This window comes from Varanus komodoensis, unplaced genomic scaffold (assembly GCF_004798865.1).
Source record: "Varanus komodoensis strain SLA01 unplaced genomic scaffold, ASM479886v1 scaffold13_1, whole genome shotgun sequence".
Taxonomy (NCBI): domain Eukaryota; kingdom Metazoa; phylum Chordata; class Lepidosauria; order Squamata; family Varanidae; genus Varanus; species Varanus komodoensis.
The window spans coordinates 3,562,854-3,585,126 of record NW_025335408.1 but is presented as its reverse complement, the minus strand read 5'-3'; the positions used below and the strand labels follow the sequence as shown (position 1 = coordinate 3,585,126).

Below are 22,273 nucleotides of genomic sequence, written 5' to 3'. Positions count from 1 at the left end.
GGTTTTGGCTATCGGAATCTTGGTGGGATTAAGATAATATCCTCTGTACATATCTATTTTTCTGTTTTCTCGCTCTACTTTGCCTTTCTATGTGGTCCACTATATAACCTCTAGATGACATGGTGATACAGCACAATTTTGCAACTGTGTTCCATTCCTTCATTTCCCAAAATACTGAACTTGCTTTGGTCATGAAAGACCAGCAAAACTGAGAAGTGTGGAAAATATACTGGAAGATCATAGGCACCTACAGTATTGGCAAACTTCTGTGAGCACACAATATCTCATGCAGTGGCTGTGGCTTTTCAGGGTTTTTCGAGCAGGAGTTTTTCCATCCCTACCTGGAAATGCCCGAGATTGAATTTAGACTCTCCTGCATGTGACACATTTTCTTACTCCTGAGCTACGTTCCCATTCAAGGTTGCACTCACTCTGTAGCAGCAAACAAAACAGGTACCTCTGTGATACCTGTAGTGCTTTATTTTTCAAAAACATTATTGAGGGAACATAAATTAGGGGGGATCCAGATCTGGGGTGGGTGGTGATGGGGCCCTCATGGTGGGTGGTGCCAGTGAATGGAACCAATACAAAAGCAGACCAGCATATTTTCAAGCTATTGTTTCCAGTTACTAAGGCCAAACTTAATGTTCTGATCCTGTATGGTGTAGCTGTGCACAACAGCTTTTCTCATTCTTGTCTGAGTGTGCTTTGGGTCAGGAGATGCAAATCCAGGAGTGCAGGTTAAACTTTCTCTGTACTTATTTTCTTCCTCCAAAGTTCAACCTTTGGTGTGGGGAGGAAATTAAATGCAGGGAAAAGAAGTACTCAGTGAAAGGAGTCTCTCTCTCTCTCTTTCTCTGTGGATTCATGCATTTAGTATGAGCCTTATGAGAGGTTTTCAGAATAAATGGTTTTTAGAAAACCATTAATTGTCAGTGGAATGTTAATAGAACCAGGAGAAGGGGGAAAAGCCTTCCAGGGAAACTTCAACGCAGGATTTGGCCTATAGGTTGAGGGTCTGCATGCTTGATTTAGAAGGGTTATTTTTATTTTCTTTTAAGGCTCTGTGTGCGTGTGTGTGTGTGTTTGAGAGAGAGAGAGATAGAGAGATCTTTTTTCAAGTCTTTTTTCCCTTAAACAAGCATCATGGAATCTCAACTTTAAACAATGTTTGCTTTCCGATTTTGAAAGGAACCAACATCTGAAGTTCAGATGATCCTGCTCTAGCTATAAATCCCAGTGCTAATCCGAGTCATAAATCTAAAAGATGATGAATACATGTGCTTTGACTTTGCATCTGTCAAATTCATCATACAAATCTGACAGGAAATGAACAAGAAAATAGTTCTAAAGTACTGCCTAAAATGAGTGAAAAATGTGGACTTTAAAATATATTTTTGTTTGATCCTCTTTAAGGATTAATTTTCCATTCAGGATACATGTCTTCTATATATAGTAAAGAAAGATGAAAGACCAAAACGATAATAAAAGGGACTATGATAAAATAAAATGCAAGTTATATAATGCATTTTTTCATGAAGGAATGAAAGATGTATGTAAAGTTAAGGGGCAATCCTATGCAAGGTGAGATAAGGGAGTGGGGGGAAGCCTACAACTCCTAGCGTGACCGAGGTAACTATGCTGGCTGGAGCTGTATACCTTATTCCTAGTCTCAATTTGCGTAGCTTGCACTCTTAAAAATACTGCTTATTGTTCATGGAAAGATAGGTTCTAGTTCTGTATATGCAAAAGACCAATGCCTTTGTCAATAAAAGACATCTTGGCATGTGACCATGAATGTATTTGCATGTGTTCTAAGTGAGCACAGGGTGAATTGGCTCCCATCTATCCTTCAGAAAAGCGAATGTATGTGAGTCCATCCTCATGTTGTATTCACAAAGGTGTCCCCTCCATTGAAGTCAATGGGAAAGCTATTGTGAGCAACAGAAGTTCATCTGTATATCTTTGTCTGTTTTATAGTAAAATAACAATAGATCTTAACTGAGAATAAGAACAGATCTAAGTAAATATCTATGTATCTTTATCTGCATATCCTGTGCAAAGGATGTGCTGGATTGAGGAAGTATGGTTTTGGGTCACCTTGCTTTGACTGGTTACAACAACTGGGACTGTTTAGCTTTTCAAAAAGGTAAGGGGAAAGATGATAGAAGTGCTTAAAATTTGGCCTAGTGTAGAGAAAGTGGAAATGAAGACATTTTTCTCCCTCTCCCATAATATTAGAGCCCAGGGTCACCCCATGAGCCTGATTAGTGGGAGATTTAGGTAGGATAAAAGGAAGTGCTTCTTAGTTACAACTATGGAATGCACTGCCACAGGAAGCAGTGATGGCCACCAGGTGGGCTTTAAATGGGGGTTGGACAAATTCATGGAGGAGAAGGCTATCAAGGGCTACCAGCCTGGCTGGCTATTTTATCAGAGGTGGCTTGCCTGTGTACACCAGTTGCTGGGGAGGCTGGAGAGGCAGAGTTCTTGTCTGATCCATCATGGCTTTCCTTATGTTCTTCTATAAGCCTCCCAAGAAGAGAAAAAGGGAGGATATAAATGCACTGTAGTAATAATAATAAGTGCATACAAATTCTTCTTTATGCTGGGGTTAAATGGCCTTCAGATTCTAACTAGCTGCACCCATTTTGGAGGATTATATTCACATTAAGTCTGAAAACGCATACATAAGTTCCTTGTTTTACAGACGGAGAAATGAAGTGTGAGAAACAGTGAGTGCAGGCAGCATAACCAAGACTCACAAACAGATGTTCAGGAAAGCCCTGTCTGTTGAAATGCATTGGGCATGTTGTTTCTAAAAGTGGTGTGACTATACAATTTGCTTTGGATTCAGTAGAATCATTGATGAAAATATTTCTTATTCTTGCCATGGAAGGGGGTTTCATTATCCATATCCATTATACTGGGGGATACTCTAAAATTACTGAAGATGGGAATGATACATTTTAATATCTGTATTTTACTTTCTGTCATGGCAATCTAACTACTGAGTTAAGTAGGATAATTTTTTAAAGGTGCACCTAGTATTCAAACTAGCATCAAGTGACCTACATTGGTTTATAAGATGAAATCCCAGTTAATTAAACAAATTAACTAATACCAGTGCAACTGTCTATCCAGCAGTACACATCTATGAATCTACATGAAAAGTTTGGAGCCCCCTGACACAAATTTGAGGTAAATCAGGGACATGTGACATAAAAGCCTTTCTGCTCCATCTGGCTGGTGGCCTCATTCCAATTCACAGATGTGTCCAAAATGTCAAACTCTTCATCATTATCTGGTATCATAAGTAAGTGATTTACCATTTCAGCTAAGGGTCAAGAAGTAAGCAGCTATAAAGAATGAATGGCTTGCCTCTAAAAGATGTTTCTTAGAGCATGGAGACGTGTTTTCTCCCAGACTTAAAGATGTCACAAATCCTATTTCATTAATGCATTGCATTACATTATCCAAAGTTATCTGGGCTATTCACAACATTCTATATAATGTTCAACCTTAACACAGAACAATTGAAAATAGCTGAAACAGTTAAAACAAGAATAAAACTAGCAGAATCTGATAATGCCCTCCCTCACAAACATTAGAGAATTCTATCATATGCAGTCAAATGAAATCTATAGAGAATAGAGGAAATAGAGGAAAATCTTAACCAGGCATTTGCAAATATGACAATGTTTGTGCCAGATGGGTCTCACCTGGGAGAACATTCCATAATCTCTTATTTAAAGGAAATATATTCTACAGCTGACAGTGCCGGAGAAATAAATGGTTCCCCTAACCCACCCACGTAGCTTTGCAGATCAAATAGGGGACCCATGCCTGGCTGTGAAAGGTGGCATTGTACATGGGACAAGAGATGATACGTCTCCAGCCTTGTCACTACTTTCATGCTTTGAATGGGTGGATGAATAGGCTGCAACAGTACACAGAACAGGGCTGTTAAACCAAAGCGCTGTGGTTCCAATCTGCCCCCTCAGGTTTCCGAGATGGGCACAGTGCCTTCCCTGTCCCCACCTTTCTTCCCCAATCAGTTGCTTGGTGTTTTATGAATTTTGCATGTTTTTCTCTCATTGTAAATAATCAAGATACCTCATACCTAAGTTACTGGCCAGAAGACCTTAAGCTAAATAGGTTGATATTTTTGGCATTTTTATCATTGTCCTTTTGCTGTTGGTCCTGCCTATCACTGGAATGTGTCTTCTGAGAAATTTATCTGACCCTCAAGGTTAAAGAGGCTAAATGCCCTTGAAAGAGAAGAGGAACAGAGCTCAAATACACTGCAGGTTGGCAAGGGAGTGCTCCTTGTTTCTACCATTTTTATACCCCCCAATAGCTGAGGCTGTATGGGTGGTTTAACAAAAGTTTAAAACAAGTTTAAAAAGAGCCTGCAGCCTAGTAAGTGTAACCTGTTCTATTTGATACTTTTATCCTTGGTTGTCCTTTTTGGTTTATTTCAAAAAACTGATCACAGTTTTGAATGATCTGATACCATAAACAAGGCAGAATGTGAATAAGATACATGGACTCGCATGTAAGAATTTTGGTTCACCTGCAGAGGTTTGGGGAGAACCAAGTATAGTTTGTCATATGAATTGAGAAGAGTTTCTCAACAAGCCAGCATATAGCAGCCATCTTTTAAGCATTTCTGGCTTCTTTGGAACTTAGTGCTGCTTCATTTCTCCACTTGTATGAATTGCAAAGTGGCTGCAGCTAGGTGCAGGAGAATAATTATGTTTATAAAGTTGGGGTAAGATTGTCCAGATGTGGTTCATTTTTATTATTTCATAGCTGCAAACTAGAAAGCCAACTTTTTCTTTGGAGTCTGCACATGTGTGGGCTTCATCTCTCCTGGTCTAATTCTTGAGTACCGTTCATCTTTTTTATTAGCAATTGTTGGTATGTTTTGAAAATAAGATGGTTCTTTATTTGTCACTGTAACTTTACAGTAAAAAAGATGGTTCTTTATTTGTCACTGTCACTGTAACTTTAACTGTAAGTTTCCAGAGGTATATATCCTAGGGAAGTCACTGAAACATACCCAATATAGTTGGATTTCTTATTTAGAATAATTCTGTGGCATTTATTTCTATAATAAGGACCAGTGTAATGCAGCAGTTACAGTGGTTGAAGAAGTGATACCAGAAATAGTTTCATGCTATTTTAACACCTCACATGTCTGTAGATTATATTTTCATTAAACCACCATTGCAAATAGTAACGTGTACTCTACAAATTAATTGGCATTCTGAAAGTATATTAGAAGGGTTAGAAATGCCTAACCTGGCACTGGGCAGAAGAGATTCTTTTTTCCAAGTTTCTTTTGATGGAGGAAGTCTTATTCCATCAGAAGGTGCTCTAGTTATATTTTGTAAGCCATCTTGGGAAGGCGTTGCATTTTTAAAACAGCCCATGTTATTTATACACGAATAAATGCCACACTTGCACAATCTCTAAGATTATAACTTTATTTTAGTTTGTTAAAACATACAGTGTTTCATTGAAACCGTGTAGCACTCTTTTTCAACAATTGCAGTTCAACTGTTGATCTAACAATACAGTGTGTATCTCTCTATATATATACATATACAATATATACAAATAATCATGCCTGTACATGAAGGCTTGATACATTGATTTGAAAATCAATCACTTAAAACATCAATGGCAATTGTACTCCGAAAACCTGAACGTCGTGGATCGAAGATACTATTCATTGCAGTGTACACATTTGTAATAACAGAGGTGCCCAGTCAGAAGCTCCACACGCTACAGAGATTCTTAAGCCCCTGTTTGAGTGGGGGGAAAACTGGGTTCACGCAACAAAGCCCATGCAGTCATGGACTTTTGCACTTGTTACAGTCTCTCTGCACATTGCCTAGATTACCAAGTATTATAAACTTAATTCTATGAACCCCAAAAGAGCTTTAGGCAGCTTTTTCTGCATCAGCAGCTACCTTTCCACCACATACCAAACTGCTTTTGAAACTGAGAAATGTTTTCTTACCAGTTTGTGATATGGAGTGGGGCGTATGGTTCATAGAAGAAAAGATGTTGACTAGCATGTGGCCTTGGGCTCACTTAGATTAGTGGATAACCAATTTTAGTGTCTCTTTGTGCAACCTGATTACACAGAATTTCAGTCTGGGCAACCCTACGGTTTCTCTGGAAGCTTCTATCTGATAGACCTTTCCTGGGTATACAATATGAATGAATCATGGACATAATGCATTAGCCAACAGCCATATAGTGAAAGCCTATATACAGAAACACAAAATCCCAAACCTATATTATATACAATACACCTATACTGGATATAAGTATATATACAATATACTTACAATATATACACACAATTTACATACAGAGGCTATCCATAAATACTGAAAAATAGGTGTCAACTTCAACAGGTTACTCTTCTATAAATAACATGTTACACTGTATGAATGAAACAACATGGAAGACAGTAATTTTAAAATGAGGTGACAAACAGTGGTTTAATTAATACTGAAACTACTAGTTCACATGGTATTTAGAAATCTCCAGAAAGAGGCGCAGTCTTCCACAGCATGCTACTCTCCAAAGGTGTTGGGCTCAAATTCCCAGCATCAGCCATGCTGGTTGGGAATGAAGGGAACTGCAGTCTTAACACATCTGGAGAGCACCAAGTTGGGGAAGGCTGCCCTAGTGGTACCCAGCTGCAGAAGCAGCTGAAGGTTGTAGTTACCAAATGGCAGAAAGCTGTGAGATTCACAGTGTACTGTCCAGATATCACTGGCCCAGCAATGATTCAGTGTAATTTATCGAGGCACAACAGTAAATACGATCACGTTTTTTTCATCTGTGACTCTTCCAGTTGTTAAGATGGGTGAACCAATGAAGCTATCTTTTTAGACTATAGCTTCTCCTTAGTGTTGAACAAGAGCTTTATAGTTGTTCCCTATCCCATACCAAAAGTTCTGGGCAATACTAGTCTTTCTCCTCCTGTTATATAAGAAGACACATTAACAGGTACAGAGGAAGAGCTGCCCGTTTTGAGCATTGTTCTACAAAACAAGGAATATCCAAAGCATTAAACTGAGTACCACTAGACTAGTACAAGAGGGAAAATGCATTTTTCATTAAGCTGTTGCAGCGGTGTAATAAAACCCTAATCCATTGAAGCCAGTGGTGGGTCTGAGATATAGCTAATTATCAATCAAGGCTTGAATAACTGTGATCTTTTGAAATTGTAAGATATCATCCTTCATATGCATTCATTCAGCATAGAACAAAATTTGAGTTCTCAAGTAAAAATGTAGTTGCTGGGTTATCTGGTTGCTCTGAGAATGAGGATAATCAGGGCTGTTAGCAAGTAATGTTGCCCTTTCCTGGACTTTACTTCTGATTCAAAATGTCAAGCCATTCACGACTGGCAAGCAAAAAATTAGAATCATTTTCCAGGAAGGCAGGTTCCCCTTGATACTGACTTCAATGGAATCTGTGGCTAGCAGTTGCCATGTAGTATACCAACATTTTTTTTTTAAATCCATAAGCAGATATAAAAACCTAGACACAATGGCAGACATCTGCCAAAATCTGAAAATGGGCCTCGACTTAAAATCAAATGAAAATGTTTGTTTGGTTAGCTAATTACATGCTATCATTTGATCCCTCCAACTCAACTGCTACTTCTTTAGATAAAGTGGTCTTCTAAATGATTATGCCAGACGGGCATCATTAAAAGCCGTCCATGGGGTTGTATGGTGCCACACTCTGCCCGTCTAGGTTATTAGAATGCCTTGTCTGGCAGCATCCATCTATATGAAGCAAGGCTGAATGCGCTCTGATGCAGGTACATGTCTTCAGCCTGGGATTAAAATAACGCATTGAACATGCATGGGAACAAAATGGGCCATGAGTCAATTTTATGCATCACCATGAAGGCACAATTCCCTTCCTGCCTTACATCCCACTCAGCACAATTCATGGAATGCCCTTGTCTGGCAATGCCAGGAATGGCAAAACTGTGTACCATCCCTTTGTCCCCACTCTGCCTTTCTGTGTTCTGACAGGCAGGCTGGACATAGGAGGGGTATACAAAACCACCATTCCTAGTAACGCCTGGTTTGCTGGCTGTGTACACCAGAGGGAGAAAGGCCAAGGAAAAAGAATAGTCCCTTATGTCCCATACAAAGTAATCCTTTTGCATACAGAGAGCAATCATACTGTTAATAACAAGGGTATACAACCTGCATTTTCCACCCTTAAAGCAAACTTAAGGCTTAAACAGCACAGAGCTATTTCAAAATGAACACACATGAGATGACAGTGTAGTCAGTCAAGGTTTTAAAAACACGAGTTGCATTAAGAATCCTAGTTGCCTGACGAAGAGAAATTTTGTGAGAAACACCAAAACCCGGTGTATTGTTACATAATTAGGAGTATCTTTTGTTCAAGAGTGAAACATAAAATAAATTAAAACTCCAAAAACGGATAAAAACCTGATGCTGAAAAATATTGTACAGCCAGTGAATACTGAACTGTTAGCAACCCATAATAGGACCTCATTCCAAAAAGTAAAACAAAGCCAAAATGTGTAACATTGTCAGTAATTCGTATGATGGCAGTAAGGGAGCTCTGTGTGAAGGATTAATAAGAACAATGGATCAAAGGGGTGACTGGGGTGGACAGAAATGTTTTCTCTAATTGCACTATTGAGTACCTCAAGAAGAAAAATGCTAACATTGCATCATCATTAAAAGATCAGTGATTAGCTAAATGCTGCTTCTGTACATCCCTCCTTAATGTTAAAGGGCTTAGTAGGGTACAGCTCTAATTGAATTGGATGCTGTGTTCATGACATACAATTCAACTGTTTTGACTGTATGAAATCTTTTTTGAAAACATGCTATTTGATCAAATGCCTAATTGAAATAGAGCATGATGATTTATGTTGATTGGATTAGATATATTAACTTGGAGTGTTAGTCAGAAATATTTGTTTGGTTTTAATTTGTTTTAGCATAATTAAGTTACATAGAGAATTCAGTTACAGATCTAGTCTTTCCAATTGGTCAACCTTTCATATAATAGGTTTCCAAAAATAATTTCTTATGGCCAAAAATATAATTTTAAGGGTATGCCTCTTTGGACAGGCAAAACATGTGAATTTTGAATACTGATTAAACATTCTGCCCTTATTTGGATCAACTTACAAAACATTTTCTTAAAGTCAAAATAGTGCTTCTGAGGTCCATAAAATTTTTGGTACAAAAATAATAGTGTTTTCCTTTCTCACTTTCAATGGTTAGCTTAGCCCCCTTCTGTAAACGAACATATTTCTCCCATCAATTGTTTCCATTAGGCACATTCAAGTAAATAATAAAAATACCCAAGTAACAATGACAAAAGCCAAACATGGCTTGATAAAATTTTACAGAGAGAGCTGTCCATTCTCTGGAATGGAATAAATAGTCACTTCCCTCAGCCAAAGATTCAGGTGGTTCGAAGTTAGCATCCATTCCCACTGTGCAGAATAGTTTCTTTTTTTCACAAAAGAAAGTTCACCTATTCTACAATCAGAAGAACCAGCATCAAAGAATCTGCATTTCAAAGGAAGCAGAACTGCAAACATGGGTAAGAAGTTCTTTCTGGGATGGTTGGGCAAACACAGGGGTCCAAAAACACAAAGTTAATGACCGTTAGAAGCAGCATTGCTGGTCCAGTCCAGAATGATCAACGTCATGCTTCCAGTCATCACAAAGATGCCACTGATCAGGAAAAGAGCAGCCTGAAAAGAGAGTTCACCAAAATAGTGAGAAATTGTTTTGTTTAAAACAAGTAGGACTTAAGACAAAGCACATACTATGCATTTTCATTGCTGCAGCTCCTATTGCCAAGGCAAACCTTTGATACATATAGTTGGAGATGTAGCCATGAAACTATAAAGAGAACTCAAGCTTAATGTGCAGTTTCTTTACACATGGGGTGAATTGTGCCTTTGGATAGAAACCATAATGAAGTGTCTGTTCGGTGCTAAATGCTACTATCAAAACCTGAATGTTATCGTATGCTTTTAGTTTCTTCAGATCTGGGTTATGCCCGATTAAAGTTATAAATCCATGGCACCTAGTTATAAATCCATCGCTTAGACATGATTTACTGATTTTAAGCAGTGTTTGCTTCCTTGTTACATATTCAAGGTCAGGACATTAGGCAGAGATATTACAAGAGATTTCTGCTTTAATTTTCTTTTGATGAATGAAACTTATTAGCAAGTGACTGTGAGGTTTACTACAGTTCCAGGTGAAATATTGCTAACATGCCATGGATGGACTCATATTTGATCAAAGTCCAACTGTGATGAGACGGTTCTGCAAGATCTGTGGAAGTGCAATGTTCAGCCATATAAAACTGCTAGAGCACAGATCTGTGTTGGAGCGGCCATGTTATACAAGTCCAGCAGAAGAATTTGAGGAAAGGGACATGAATGGCAAGAAACCAAGCAAAGCAATGCGAGTGCAGAACAGATACTGAGCACATAACAGATTAAGCCACTGAATTCATTGCAATCAGGTATATTCCTGTAAAAGAAAATGTTCCCTTGCCAGAATTCAAGATGTAACCATCTCAGAACCTGTCTTATGGAAAAATATGGTTTGAGATGCCTGATTATTTGAAGAGCAAATTAATAGTAGGAATTAGAATTCCTAAAATAATCATGGCCAGCAGACTCCCTAAACAGACAGAAGATGGGACTGAGAAAGCTCCAAAGGAGAGATCCATATCAATTCTATCCTAAGCAAGCTGTGAGCATAATAGTCAATCTAACACCATGCTAATAACTCTTAGCTCAACAGCTCAAAATATTTGTTTTCTATCAGTTATGTGGACATGTATAACCAGGAATACGTTTCCTGTTACTCACCCCAATCTTCTGTACAGATTTCATTGGTTCCTTCTTCACTAGCTTAATGTAGAAAGCTGAAGGAAGTATAAAGATCAGCATGGCAGCAGCAGAGGCACCTATATTAAACATGAATCAGAATATTAGTTCTCTATAATAATATTCAGACATTCTGTAAATCTTAATCAACAAACAAACCAACAACAAGAACAGAAGATCCCTTACCAATGAATCCAAATATATCTCGAATTGTAGGAACAAAGATCACAAGAACGTTGGTGAATACCAGAAGTGCGACTGTAATGATGGTATGACGCAACCAACTAAATTCTTTGCTTGCACACAACAACTGTGTGACGGAAGTTCGGATCTGGGGGAAAAAAAACATTCATTAATTCACAAAATTTCCTTAAGGACAGAAAGGAATTTCCTTCCTTAAAAACACTCAGAATGGTTTGTTTAAATGAGAGAAAAAGGCTTATGGGATGAATATTTAAAATTGGCTACCCCTTATGGATAAGGATTTGTTTCCTGCCAGATTGTTATCTTCCCTTTGCTTCAGCATAGCCTGTCACAGAACAAGGATCTCACTTGGATCCTAAGTGAAGTCCTTACAAGACGTTCACAGAGCTCAAGGCATTCCTTCCCTATTCTATGTTGTTCAAAGAAGGTTTGTTTTCCAGGAGGGTACCGAAAAACATCGTCCCATACAACCAGGTAAAATACCACTCTAAATTAGCTTGATTTCTAAACTAATATCAAAACTAGGGAAATAATTTGATTTCTCCTCTGCCTCTGACCCAAGTACTTACTGGAAAGATCACAACTGGCACAGTAAGAGTTACTGCCATCAGGACCGCCAGGCGCACAATAAGGAGAAGAATGTCAGTTCCCAGGACCATAGAATATGTATGAAGCAACTCTGGCTCAACGTTTCCTGCAAAGGAAATGGCATTTCAACCAAATGTTTTTTTTACTTTTAATATACACATCAATACAAGAGGAAAATCCCCATACATGGCTTAAAACTGTGTGAATATGTTGTATTGCAGGACTGAGAGTCAGGAAGAGGAATTAGTTTATGGTCAGTTTTGTTTAACAGTCATAAATGACAAATTCTGGATTCTGAACTGTACCAATAAAAGCCTTTGATATACATAGTCCTTTTTTACAATCCTTATCTAACGTTCTCACAAAAATGGGACTTTAGGTTAGACTACCACTTGTAACAGCTCAGTATCTCTGTTGCTTTGTTTATTGCTGAAGCTGCAAAGCCGTGTAACCCTCTCAGCTATCCAATGAAACTAGGATCACAGGTTACATAGTTTTACTCTGGCTTGTACAAGGGGGTAGTTACTGGAGGATGCCAGAAAGCAAAGAGGCCAGCAAAACAGGCGCTACAACTTTCCTACCCATGCTAAACATTACTCCTCTTCTTTATGTGTAGTAATTTACACATTTTAAACATGAAACTCAAGAGTTATACTCCATTGCCACCCATATTTATGACACAATTAACTCCTCTTGCAGCATGATCCAAAACATTTCTGCTCAGAACTATACCCTGAGCATAATCCAGTGGGCTCCTCCATATTGCCAATATACTTTAAACTGCAGGTCAGAACACTCTAGAATCAGTGGCTCAGAAATATATCCCAATAACTTTATGAGACATATTTTGATGCAGTGGTGTTAGGAATAGGGAACAAGCTCCTCCTGGCTTTTACCTGAAGATTAGATTTGTAGTTACAAAATTCAAAAGGGCACAGCCCACTATATGTATATTCCATAGTAAAAATGGGAAAAAAAGATATAGCTGCTAGATATGGATTTAAGGCAATGTCTACATTGGCCCTTACACACTGTCAAGTCCTACTGGTTTCAATGGGCAGAATTAAACACCTGGTGAGATTTCCTCTGCTGAAATCAAAATATTGCCAGGGTACTTTCTTTTGGTTGGCTTGTGTGTGCCCAAACTGTGCATAAAATGTTTTAAGTACAAAAACAGAAACTGAGAAACAGAAGGGACGCTATTTACCATAAAATGTCAGGTAGCCGAAGAGAGCAGCCAGAAGATACATGAGGAACATGGCAAAAAATGAAACATTGGATACCTTCATCATTCTTCTGCGGCTTCGGCTATTTCAAAGGAATAAATGTGTTATTACTTCTGAAATACATGCTTCCGTTCCTTTCTTACTTTCTATGAAATATATGGCTTACATAAGGTATGGAAGTCTTACCCTTTTAATTCTTCATAAATAGGAAGAATAGCAGGATGACAGACAAAGGAAAATGTTAGGATTGGTACAGCGTAGACAGTCTGAAAAACATAAAAATACATTTATGGGTATTTTTAATAACACCAACATAGCAGAAGCTAATCAATTTCTTGAACAACTCAAATTTACTGATTTTTTATCCCACTTATTCTTATGAAAAGGATATTAAGAAATATTCTCAGAATATTGTTACAGGGTTGCAGCTGGGATTTCAAGCTTACCATGGCTTCCCAACTAGTAAAGAAAGTAGTCTATTGGCTGCTTCTCCAAGGCTGACCTCAGAGACAGAATTTAATAGGCATTCTGGGTGATAAGGAGAGGAGAGGAGAATCACCAAGACTTGAGGCACCATCTTCCTCCTCCCTTGCCTCACTCTAAGGCATGACACAAGTACAGCTGGAATCATCTAAGTGTTTTGCTTGGCAGGAGGACCATTCAGGGAACTACAGACACCCAGACTGGATCATGCCCTTCCTGACTTCTCTAGCATTTCAGAGGCCATGCTGCACTCTGTATTTCAAACTAGTGGAATTTGAAAACGCAGTCTTTTGCTAAATAGCTTTTGCTTGCCCGTATTCTTAAAATCAGCTATGTGCTCAAGACAAAACACTCTCCAGTCTGCAATCATATTTTGATTTAGCTCAAGAACAATTAAAGACACATCAAACTGACTGCAGGTATACACTATTCTAATTAAAAGAATTTTCAACAGTTAATGAAGAGTCACAATCTCATTTCAAATAGGAATATACAGATTCTTTTGCCCTGTTTGCTTATATTGATCCTTACTTGTGAATTGAAGATAAAATACTTTGGTGTGCACATGTCATCGCTAGTTATATTCACTTCTGTTCCATGAAGTGGTGCAGCAGTTGACAGATTCGCTACAGTAGCATTTGGAGTTGCATTAAGAAAATCATGTTGCAATCCGCAAGGAAGCTGAAATTTCTTGCAAATGACCTAGAAATGACCACAGCACAGCCTTTTACTTTCACTTGATTTAAGATCTAATGATTGGCCTTAATGAAACATCATCTGTAATCTCCCCAGAATTAGACATCTGGAGCATTTAAAGTACACAGAAAGGGCTATACTTACAACTATAAGAAAGAAGACCATACACAACAAGGAAATTCCACTGGTGTAACCCAGATAACCTGGAATTAAAAAAAGTTTAATTTAGACCATGCAGATGATTTGAAAGATGATAGATCCAGTACCACATCCTGCACAATTCAAAAGTGGGTTTCTAATTCACTAAGATTTGTGGGAGTTTATATTTTTATTGGTAATGCATTAATTCAGTACTGGCATGCACTGCAAAGCTTTTAATCAAGCATGTGGGTTTTCATTTCCATTCTATTATTAGCCCAACTTGAGTCATGTGACAAATTAACGATTAACAATCCTACACATGCCTCCTCATAAGTAAGCCCCACTTAATTCAGCATGATTTCTTCCCGGTTAAGTGTGTACAGAATAATTTCAGGCTTACTATTTTGATGTGTCACATTTATTAATGTAAAGTGTTCCTACGGGCATGTGCAGATTGCCAATTGGGAGCTTTCAGCAAGCCCATTAAGCCATTTAGCTTTGTATGCATAAGAAAGCCGGGATGAAATGACAGTCATTGACATCATTTTACAGTATTTTATCCTAGTTTTACATAAAAATCAATACTTACTTACCTAAATTTTTCAACAGAGACAAAGGAAAAATGAGCACCAAGGACACCAGTATAACCAGATAATCACCATTGATGTACCATTCTCTGTATAAAAGACAATGGTCAAGTTAACACATTGCATGATTACTACATCTGCAATTTAAATAGACTAACTGGTACTCTACTGCAATAGCATAACAACAAATCGAGCACTGAATCTACTCTGAAGTAGTTGGTGCAGTCGGATTCCCTTTTCTAGCTAAGGATCTAAATGTTCATCCTTTGGATCAATTTATTTGCTTATAGCTGTCACGCGGGAAGAGATTCTGGTGCAAGTGATTCTGCTTTGCTGTCTTGCTTTGCAATCACAATTAGGTTACACAGAAGTCAGCAAGCCTGAGTTCTAGTTGCCAGCTTCAGAAGACAGGCAGCATAATCCTAAACATGTTTACTCAGAAACAAGTCAAAGTTCAGTGGGACTTACTGCCTAGTAATTATGCTCAAGCTTGCAGCTTAAATTAATTCTTTGAATTCACCAGAGACTAAGGCCATCATCACTCATACATCCTGCGGTAGCTCTTCAGCTGTTGCTACACCTATCCCCACTCCCTGGTGCTCCTGTATTTGCCTTGAAGCACTTCTGTCCCAGTTCTAAGACCTACCCGGTATCCTCTTCAATGTTCAGGAATGCCTTGATGACCAATGGAAGTTCGTATTTCACTATGTAGAGGTAACTGGACATAGCTGCAGAGAAGTAATATTGTAAGGTCATTACCAGCAGGAAACACGGCACACAAGAGTCACAAAACGTGTTCCATAGCATTATTTGAGGTTGCTAGTGGAAACATACTGTGTGATAAAGTTGTTTCATCAGAATATAGGGGAAAGCTATTTTAGAGCAGAGTGAAAAGGATAGGAGCCTGAAAATGCTTACCTCCAATGTTCTGCATTGTAATTGATCCAGATGCTGCAAGTTTTCCAGCCATGCCAAATGCCTTCATTCCCAGTTGTTCATATAATAGAGAACCTATCATAATGGAAAACAGAACAGTTCCAAATATGTAATTTACAGAAAAGTGAATGGGGAAAAGTGAATTTCTAATTTACAAATAGATGTTATCCTACCTCCTTCATTGGCAGTCTTCAACAGGAGGTGAACAGAATACAAAGAAAATATTGACACAAAGAGTAGAAGAATTCTAAAAACAAACACAAACATAGCTTTTACTTTTACTGAAGTATATAAATAAGGTGCAGTAAGAAAATACAATCAAACAGATGGGGCTTTATCCTGCAAACATATTCATGTTTCTTCCATGTATTTCAATGGAAATATTTAAGCATGTGCTTATCCCTTTCACTGAAATCAATGGCATTTAAAAAGTGTTACAATACACTTTGTAAGTGTTACAAGACAATGCAGCCCTCTATGTACTAACTGAATGCAATGGGATTTACTTCTGAGTAGACTGATATAAGATTATGCTGTCAGTGGTTTAAGCATGGTTGTTTCATTCTCAAAGTAAATAATCAAACCGAATGCACAAATAAATGTAATGGACAAAGTGGTGATCATTATCATGGGTCAGGTTAGAAGAAATTTCCAGCAAGGATTACAGAAGGCCCAACTGATATACCATCTATACTGTATTATCAGGATTTAAGGCAGTTTAGACCCTTAATAGATTAAGTCCATAAACTATCCTATTCAGAGAAATAACATCTAGCTGCCATTTCTTTCCAAATATTTCTGCAAGACATCAATAGGTTGAAAAGGGAAGAAAAATTCCACTTCTGCTAATTTAATATTCATAAAAATTGGTACCTGTAAAACAAGTTTAATCATTGGTACAGTTCCAAAAATTAGAAATTGTACACTGGGATGTGCTGAGAGTTGTGTGCCTTTTCTTTGTCTAAACTTGGTTTAGGATTGCACCAAAGAGTACTGACAATCTAAAACATGCTGGCATTTGAATCCATGTAAATATAAATTTGATTAATTAAAAGAGATATGTATGATCTTAAATACTTATAATGAAATTAATCCAAGAGTTTGGACTTCTTTCCATATAATGGACAGAATCCAGCACTTGCTGTAAGGTCACACTGTTCTAAGTAGATACAATTTGTTCGTATTTTTAATTTCCCTTCATAGCTGAATGAACTTAAATGCCAATTGTTATGGAATCACTTATATGAAACCATTTTCTACAATGTGCAACAGACACCTGGGAAAGTAAACTAGGATGTTCAATTAAATTAATGTGCTTAACATCTGCAACTAAAAATTAAACCTAAATTTCTGAACAAGGTACCTGCTTCTTTGAATCCTTCAAAGAAAATAGTCAGTTAACACTGCATAAGTACCTTTATTCAGAAATCTCACTTTGTTCAAGTAGAATTACACAAAGTAACATGTCCATAAGACACAGTTACTCAAAAGTAAGGTCTACTAGGTCCATTTCACTACTTAAAATGTTTGCCTTGAGATAAATTATGTTTTTCATGGAAAATTTCGTTTAGAAAAAGATAGCATTAGGAGTCTGGTGTAAAACTCACTGGTCCAGTTCACAAAATCACCACAGTCCATCCAAGATAGATTATGGCACATGCTGGTGGCCATTTTGTATATTTAGTCCCTGGCAGGGGGTTGCTATGATTGTCATGTTGTTTGGACCTGGGCAGCAGTGAAAGAGGTTGTCTGAGAGCTGAACATCAGATGGCCCAGAGTCTGTTGTAGGGCTGAATGTTGCTTTAGCCCTGAAATAACTCCTACTGCCTGAGGTAGGCTGTGGTGATCATGTGAACAAGCCACTTGCACCAATAAAAATTCCTCTGCTGCCTAAGATGGGAGTTTGTGTAAGAGCATTTTCTCCCGAATGTACAAGTAACATGAATTATGCTGATGACATTGTAACCACTGCAAAACTTTCTTGGAGCATGAAATGGCACATAAAAATTCAAAGTATTATTGTTCTTTTTTTTAAAAAAATGTATGGCACATTCTTTTGCTTATTTTTTCAAATATGCACCAATTTGCTTATTGATAGAATTAACAAAAATTGAATAAATGCCATACACCCAGATGTGTTTCACACTTCATTTGGTTTTGGTGGCAGCAGTAACATTACCAGCATACTGCATGTTGGGCTATCCCAGAGTGACCATCAGTGAGTCATTTTAGGAAACCTGAGAAGACAGAAGGGAAGTTTAAGTACATTAAACATACAGGTGTGCTTAAAATATATCAAGCGGGCCACCATCAAAAGAATGTAGGATGAAATACAGTATGAGTCCTATTATAATGGACTCACTGAAATGAAGACTGACCCTGAAGCCAGAGGCATGGGAGATTTCTGTGGCTAGAAGTGCAGGATCCACTTCCAAAAGCCTGGCAGTGCCTCGGCCTCTCGTCTTTGTTCTCTGGCACAAAAGACTTAAAATGGCTAAAACTGGCCATCCAAGTCTTTTGCGGACAGGAGCAGCATGGAGATGAATTATACCTCCATGCTTCTTGTGTCCTACACTGGAAATTTCATTCTTTGGAGCTCAGAAAGCTGCAAGCAGCCATACGGGATTGAATGTTAATATTTTAATCCAACTCCAGCTAAAGAATATGCATCCTTGAGTTACACACCCTTGTTTCACATGGGACACTTAACTGTCCATGGAGCTTGCTCCAAATAAGTGCTTTTGAGTTTCTCCCACTGTTGGTTTATGTATGCGGAAGAAAAACACTATTAAATCAACTTGAATTTGTTTTATAAAACTGATTTCTGACAATGCAGAAAAGTGGGTTTGGAATCACAAAAAGACCTTAATTTAGCCTAATATTATTTTAGTCCCCAAGTAATTTTTTACATAAAATCATACAAAATCTGTGTACAAGTTTGTAAAGCTTGGTAACCTTTCCTCCCTGGATTGAAGTATTTGTTTGGAAACAATTAATAGCTATACTATTTTAGCACTTGGAACTGTTTCACATCTCTGATAAAGGATTGCGCTGGGATAGAAACTGCCATGCTCATCCTGGCTTTGCTTTTTCAAGGGTATCACTCCTCAGTATACTGCCCCCTAAAGGAATATATATGTCATACAAAGAAAGCGTCTCCTTGTCCTTTCGTGCTGATGAACCAGCTAGAAATCTCATTTGTGTTCTCTGCATCACTAATCCCAAAGCACTAGCCTAAAAGGTGCAGTGGTGTGAATACTAATGCTGCAGTAAGAAGTAATTAAAAAAATAAGCACTGAAATCGACAAGTGCTCTCTGCTGCCAGGGACAGAAAGGTGGAGGCTGCACATCAGATTATGGAATTGCAGCCAAGCCTAGTTGCCACTCATTAGAGACGAAGAATCAGGGCATGGGAGTGTGGGGAAGCCTCCTCTTTCTCACTAGCTGGAAAAAAATGGTGATGTGTGGGAAGGGCTAATTTCCGAATGGCAATAACATGAATTGCCTGAAGACAGAATTACACCACTGCAGATGTCTTCCCCAGATTGCATAAAGTTAATACAAATGCTGACTCCCCTGCCTTAAGCTACATCGACTACATAGAAACATACCAATGCATTACGATCTAGCCAAAATTAAGCATTTTCAAGTCCCATATGATTTCAGCTAGCTTATTGATTTCAGTGGGTGTAAACATATGCTGATGTCTCCTTTTTTAAAGTCTATGGGTTTCAGAGAAGCTTTATTTTTCTTGGATCCTTCCTTTCAGATGGCATGCATCCTGTTCTGTCCAAGTCCTAACCACTGCACTCTAATTTTCCTTCTGTAAACAACTGCTCCAATTTAGGCCTGATTATGTTTAAATCTGATACTGCCAACATATTCAGAATCAACATGCAGCAAGAACATAATAGTACAATTTTAATGCATTCTAATACTTACACAAAGAGGGCAATCCCAGTATTTGCCATGGCATAGGAAAGTCCTAGAATGCCACTGCCCACGATGGCGTTGCTCAGATTAAACACTGACATCCCAAAGGAAGTAGTACCTGGATGCTGAGAATAAGAGGTGGGGTTGGTTAATCACTGCTTATGATCAGTTATTTGGGAATAACTTAATCCACATAAAGACTGCCTTCATTTGTGTGCTTATGTTAAAAAGATTACTGATAGATGCTTACATATTCCGTTTCATATTTCTTCTTCCCAGGATTGGATTCAAGTAAAAAGTTTTGGTTTTCTGGATCCATATCTGCATAATGGCTGTGAAAGCAGGGAAAAACAGCAACTTTAAGTATCACCATTGATTTCCCACATAAAAGAAGCTGTTGAAAACAGGTTTTAATTTGAATATAGATTACACTAATTGCTATTGCATATTCCCAAATACATGTGTTTATCTTTTAGGAGCCAAACAGAAAGATTGGAAAACATGTGCTTTCTTTTCCGTTTATTATGTAAGGAAACATTAAGGCATTATCCACTCTTAAGCATTTTTTAAGATCAGAAATTAAGGCTGGAGTCCACATCTACCCAAGACCATGATGCTCTAGAAATAAAAGCAATGCAGAGGAACCCCGCTGACCTCTTTATAGCAGCTGGTTTGGTTGGGTAGGAGTAGCTGAAGTCGTTGCTGTTGGAGCTGTAGCTGCTGCTGTCCTCGTCGGGAGTCGTGTTGAGCTTGCCCATTTCAGCTTTGGTCATGCTGGGATCCAGGATGCCTTCTTCGGTACCAAGATTAAGCAGGCAGGTTGCTTATTTGGGCTAGCGGCAGCAGCCTGGCTCCCTTTTGATCTTTTGTCCTTGGCTGCCGGACTTGCCTTGTCTGTGAAGGTAAAAAAAGAAAACGTCAATACTGCAGTAGTCTCCCGAACCGGGTCACGTGAGCAGCCGCTTCCCGTTCTGTTCACCATCGCTTATTCATCGCAGCCAGGAGAGTGGAAAAGTACCAGCACGGAAGGGAGGGGGGAATGGAGAGGCACCGGGGAGGAAAAGTACAAGAGAGCAGAACAAAGATAATCTCCAGCTGCAGCGCGAGAGCCCACGCTGCTGGGCGGGCGGGCGGGGGGGCGCAGCGAGGGGGGAGGCAGATCTGCGTGGGAAAGGCCGGGGGGCGCAGAAGACACGTGTTCTGCCCATCCACGGATCCCTCGAGCGCACATCCACCGCCCCAGTGCCCGCTTTTTCGGGTCGCATCCAGACGAGCTGAAAAAACACGGGGAGGCTAATCCTTGAATTGAGAAAAGTCAGGGATGAAGACTGGCGAGGTCCACGAAAACGGACTTTCCTGGGACTACGGCACAGGCGCGAACACACACACACACGCGCGAGCGCGATTGTCTGTTAGTTGGAAGCGAACCAACTCCACCCCTTCCACCTCTTCTTACCGGGAACTGAACGTGATGCAACCTAGTCCGTAGATTGTCACATTCTTATTCTGTACCTCAGCCACGAGTTCCTCCTCCATCCTTCCCAAACCTTTGCCTACTCCATCCTTCCCAATCCAGTCCATTCCTTCTGACTGAACCCACCCGAACCAAAAAAAAAAAAAAAGGAGGGGGGGGCTCTCCGCATTTTAAAATGGAAAAATACAAATCAGCCACCAGACTGCATCACGTCTGCCCGTTTTCCGGCGGCAGCGTGCGTGTGTGCTTTTAATTGAAGCACGTTCTTGTTTCACCGGGCATCTAAGCGGAGTCTCCCATCGAGAACCCCCTTTGCCCAAATCGAATGAAATCCACCCCCGAAATCCCACGCCCCGAAAACCCTAGGCGCATCCCAACGGAGCTGCTTACCTGGCGCGACGAAGCTTAAAATCGGGATGCTCTGGCGCGGCCAAGACTTCTTCCCTTTTTGGGGGGAATCACGAGGTTTCTCGCCACGATCGAATTTGCGTCTTCAAGGAAACCTTCCCCTCCAAAAATCCGTAGGATAGTTACGCAGTGGAAAAGGCTCCGTGGGAAGAACCAAACCAAAGAAAATAGAAACAATCTCGGGGTTTCCTTTTCCCTTTGTACAAAAGAGGTTAGAAAACAATAATTTACGGTTCTCCGGTTCAATTAAGGTAAACAAGACACACGCAGGAGGAGCGCGAGGTAAGAGGCGGTGCGGCGCAGGACAAGGGAGCTCTGCGCAACGGCGCGTCTGGTCTAGCGAGCGCCCGGCGATGCCTCCGCTTTTGAGGGCGGAATGCGCGACGTCACGGAGGGCAGGGCGAGGTTTCCACCGGCAACGTGGAGCCGCTTCTTTGTATACCAACACGCCGCTTCGTCGCTCCGCCTGCCCGGATGGCTGCGACACGGATACTGTTTCCCTCCCCAGAGCCCTCCCCCCCACTTCCCGCACAAAAGGCCGTCAGGCGCCCGGCGGAAAGCGCCGCCGCGCCTAACGCAGCTTCTCTTCGACGTGCTGGCAGCTTTGAATGGCATACCGCGGAAACCAGGACGGCTGTGGCTGTGA

General features: G+C 39.5%; 1 protein-coding gene across 1 annotated transcript; it reads right to left on the bottom strand.

Moving 5' to 3' along the window:
• Window positions 1–5,478: 5,478 nt before the first annotated feature.
• SLC38A2 (solute carrier family 38 member 2) lies at window positions 5,479–21,963 on the bottom strand. The gene is made up of 16 exons (XM_044422937.1): window positions 21,610–21,963; window positions 20,400–20,639; window positions 19,996–20,077; window positions 19,755–19,870; window positions 15,986–16,059; window positions 15,795–15,887; window positions 15,523–15,604; window positions 14,883–14,965; window positions 14,293–14,351; window positions 13,984–14,154; window positions 13,156–13,235; window positions 12,951–13,051; window positions 11,725–11,849; window positions 11,138–11,282; window positions 10,934–11,031; window positions 5,479–9,796 (listed from the first exon to the last, which is right to left on the bottom strand). Exons 2-16 carry the CDS (start codon window positions 20,516–20,518, stop codon window positions 9,698–9,700), a joined length of 1,527 nt encoding a protein of 508 aa, XP_044278872.1. The 5' UTR covers window positions 20,519–20,639; window positions 21,610–21,963; the 3' UTR covers window positions 5,479–9,697.
• Between the last annotated feature and the right edge of the window lie 310 nt (window positions 21,964–22,273).

Coding starts and splice junctions, on each gene's coding strand:
- SLC38A2 (XM_044422937.1), bottom strand. CDS start 20,518: ATGACCAAAGCTGAAATGGGCAAGCTCAACACGACTCCCGACGAGGAC. Junction 11,283..11,724: donor TGCCAGTTGTGATCTTTCCA/GTAAGTACTTGG, acceptor TTTTTCCCCCAG/ATCCGAACTTCCGTCACACA. Junction 11,032..11,137: donor AGATATATTTGGATTCATTG/GTAAGGGATCTT, acceptor TGTTTAATATAG/GTGCCTCTGCTGCTGCCATG.